The sequence below is a fragment of the Penaeus monodon genome, chromosome 34 (genome assembly GCF_015228065.2).
Source record: "Penaeus monodon isolate SGIC_2016 chromosome 34, NSTDA_Pmon_1, whole genome shotgun sequence".
Lineage (NCBI taxonomy): Eukaryota > Metazoa > Arthropoda > Malacostraca > Decapoda > Penaeidae > Penaeus > Penaeus monodon.
In genome coordinates this window covers 31,364,434-31,366,076 of record NC_051419.1, presented here as the reverse complement: position 1 = coordinate 31,366,076, position 1,643 = coordinate 31,364,434, and the positions used below count along the sequence as shown (strand labels likewise).

General features: G+C 40.5%; 1 protein-coding gene across 2 annotated transcripts in view; it reads left to right on the top strand.

The window, feature by feature from the left end:
- Positions 1-1,643, top strand: part of LOC119594722 (pre-rRNA-processing protein TSR1 homolog) — a gene marked incomplete in the record, with an annotated part of 10,907 nt that overhangs the window by 8,083 nt on the left and 1,181 nt on the right. For both annotated transcript variants that reach the window (XM_037943783.1, XM_037943782.1), the window contains 5 exon segments: positions 1-95; positions 282-499; positions 690-953; positions 1,277-1,387; positions 1,528-1,614. In XM_037943783.1, coding sequence (XP_037799711.1) covers positions 1-95; positions 282-499; positions 690-953; positions 1,277-1,387; positions 1,528-1,614 — 775 coding nt within the window.

The window sequence follows — 1,643 nt, the reverse complement described above, 5'->3', positions numbered from 1 at the left end:
ATACGAGACCATGACTTTGCCAGACCCCGAGGGTGCAAACTACGATGATAAATATGACTACAAGGAGGATATGGATGCCTTAGAAAAATTAAGAGGTAAAACAGTGCTAAGGCTTATTTTGCTTATGATCTCCAGTCTTATATGTTTATGAGTAGTAGCAGATGTCCTTGTATTGATAATTCATTGAAGAACTAAAGAATTGAAGAGTTTGATCAATTTTTTTCTTCCATAATTGTGATACTATAAATTAGAGGACACTGATAATGCGTTTCTTCCGACAGCCGCTCGTGACGATGCCGAGTTCCCGGATGAGATTGACACACCCAAGGACATCCCCAGTAGAATACGTTTCCAAAAGTATCGAGGCCTCCAGAGCTTCCGCACGTCAGCCTGGGACGCCGATGAAAACCTCCCCGTTGATTATTCGAGAATATTCCAGTTCAAGAATTTCTTCCACTCAAAGAAGAGAATAATGAAAGAAGAGAGAGAAGGAGCCCTGGTAAGAATGATCCACTTTTGCAGTTTGTGCGTTGGCGACTCTTTGTTCTGCTATAAATACAAGCTTTGTGAGGCTTGTTATTTGCTAAGGGAAAATATTGAAGTATTGGTTACATAATTCACAAGATTACTGAGAGCAAGGGAGAGTTAATTGTGTGTAATTCATTGCATTATTTTGCTGCAACTTCCAGCCTGGTTGGTATATCATTGTCCACATCCAAGATGTCCCCCGACACCTGTACGACAGCCAAGTCACCAGCCAAGCGCCTTTGGTCATCTTCGGTCTCCTTCCCCACGAGCAGAAGATGTCTGTCATGAACATTGTCATCAAGTCACACTCCTTGGGCCATTACCGGCCCATTAAGTCAAAGGAGCGCCTCATTTTCCATGTTGGTTTCAGAAGATTTGCCAATAGCCCCATCTTTAGCGAACACTCTACTGGCAACAAACACAAAGTTAGTCATGGTCGTTTTTTGTGATGCAATAGTTTTGACAGATGTACACATGTCCCCATATAGAAACACGTTCATGGACTCTGGCACTAAAAGACAGTAACTCTTGATTCTTATTTGGCATCAAAGAATACCATAATAAAGTACAGGGCCAGTTAAATTTCAGTGACAGTACATCAGTGTCTGTATGAATCTAATTCTGTCTTATGTAAATTGTGTGCCAGGGTAAGGGGAACTGATTTTTGTTACGCAGACCTAAAATGCAAATATTGAATTACATTTGTGATCTGGCAGAGGAAATGATTGAAAAATATCATCTTTTGCAGTTTGCCAGATACTTCCATCCAGGAACAACAGTGGTAGCAAGTATGTTTGCTCCAATCACCTTCCCTCCAGTGTCTGTGCTGATGTTTAGGGAGAGACCAGATGGAGCACAGGTGAAATATATCACTTTCTGTCATTATGTTGTTAACGTTTGTTACAAAAGCATTTTGTGAAGACAGTTAGTCTCATTTTATGAGGAATTTCAGTTTCCTAAATTGAATAGACTTGCAATAAACTTGTTATTCCTTTTCAGGATTTGGTAGGGACAGGCTCATTATATGACATGAACCCCAAAAGGATAGTTGTCAAGAGAGTGGTACTCAGTGGTTTTCCATTCAAGGTAAGGCTGTCTGATGAATGTGTTGCATA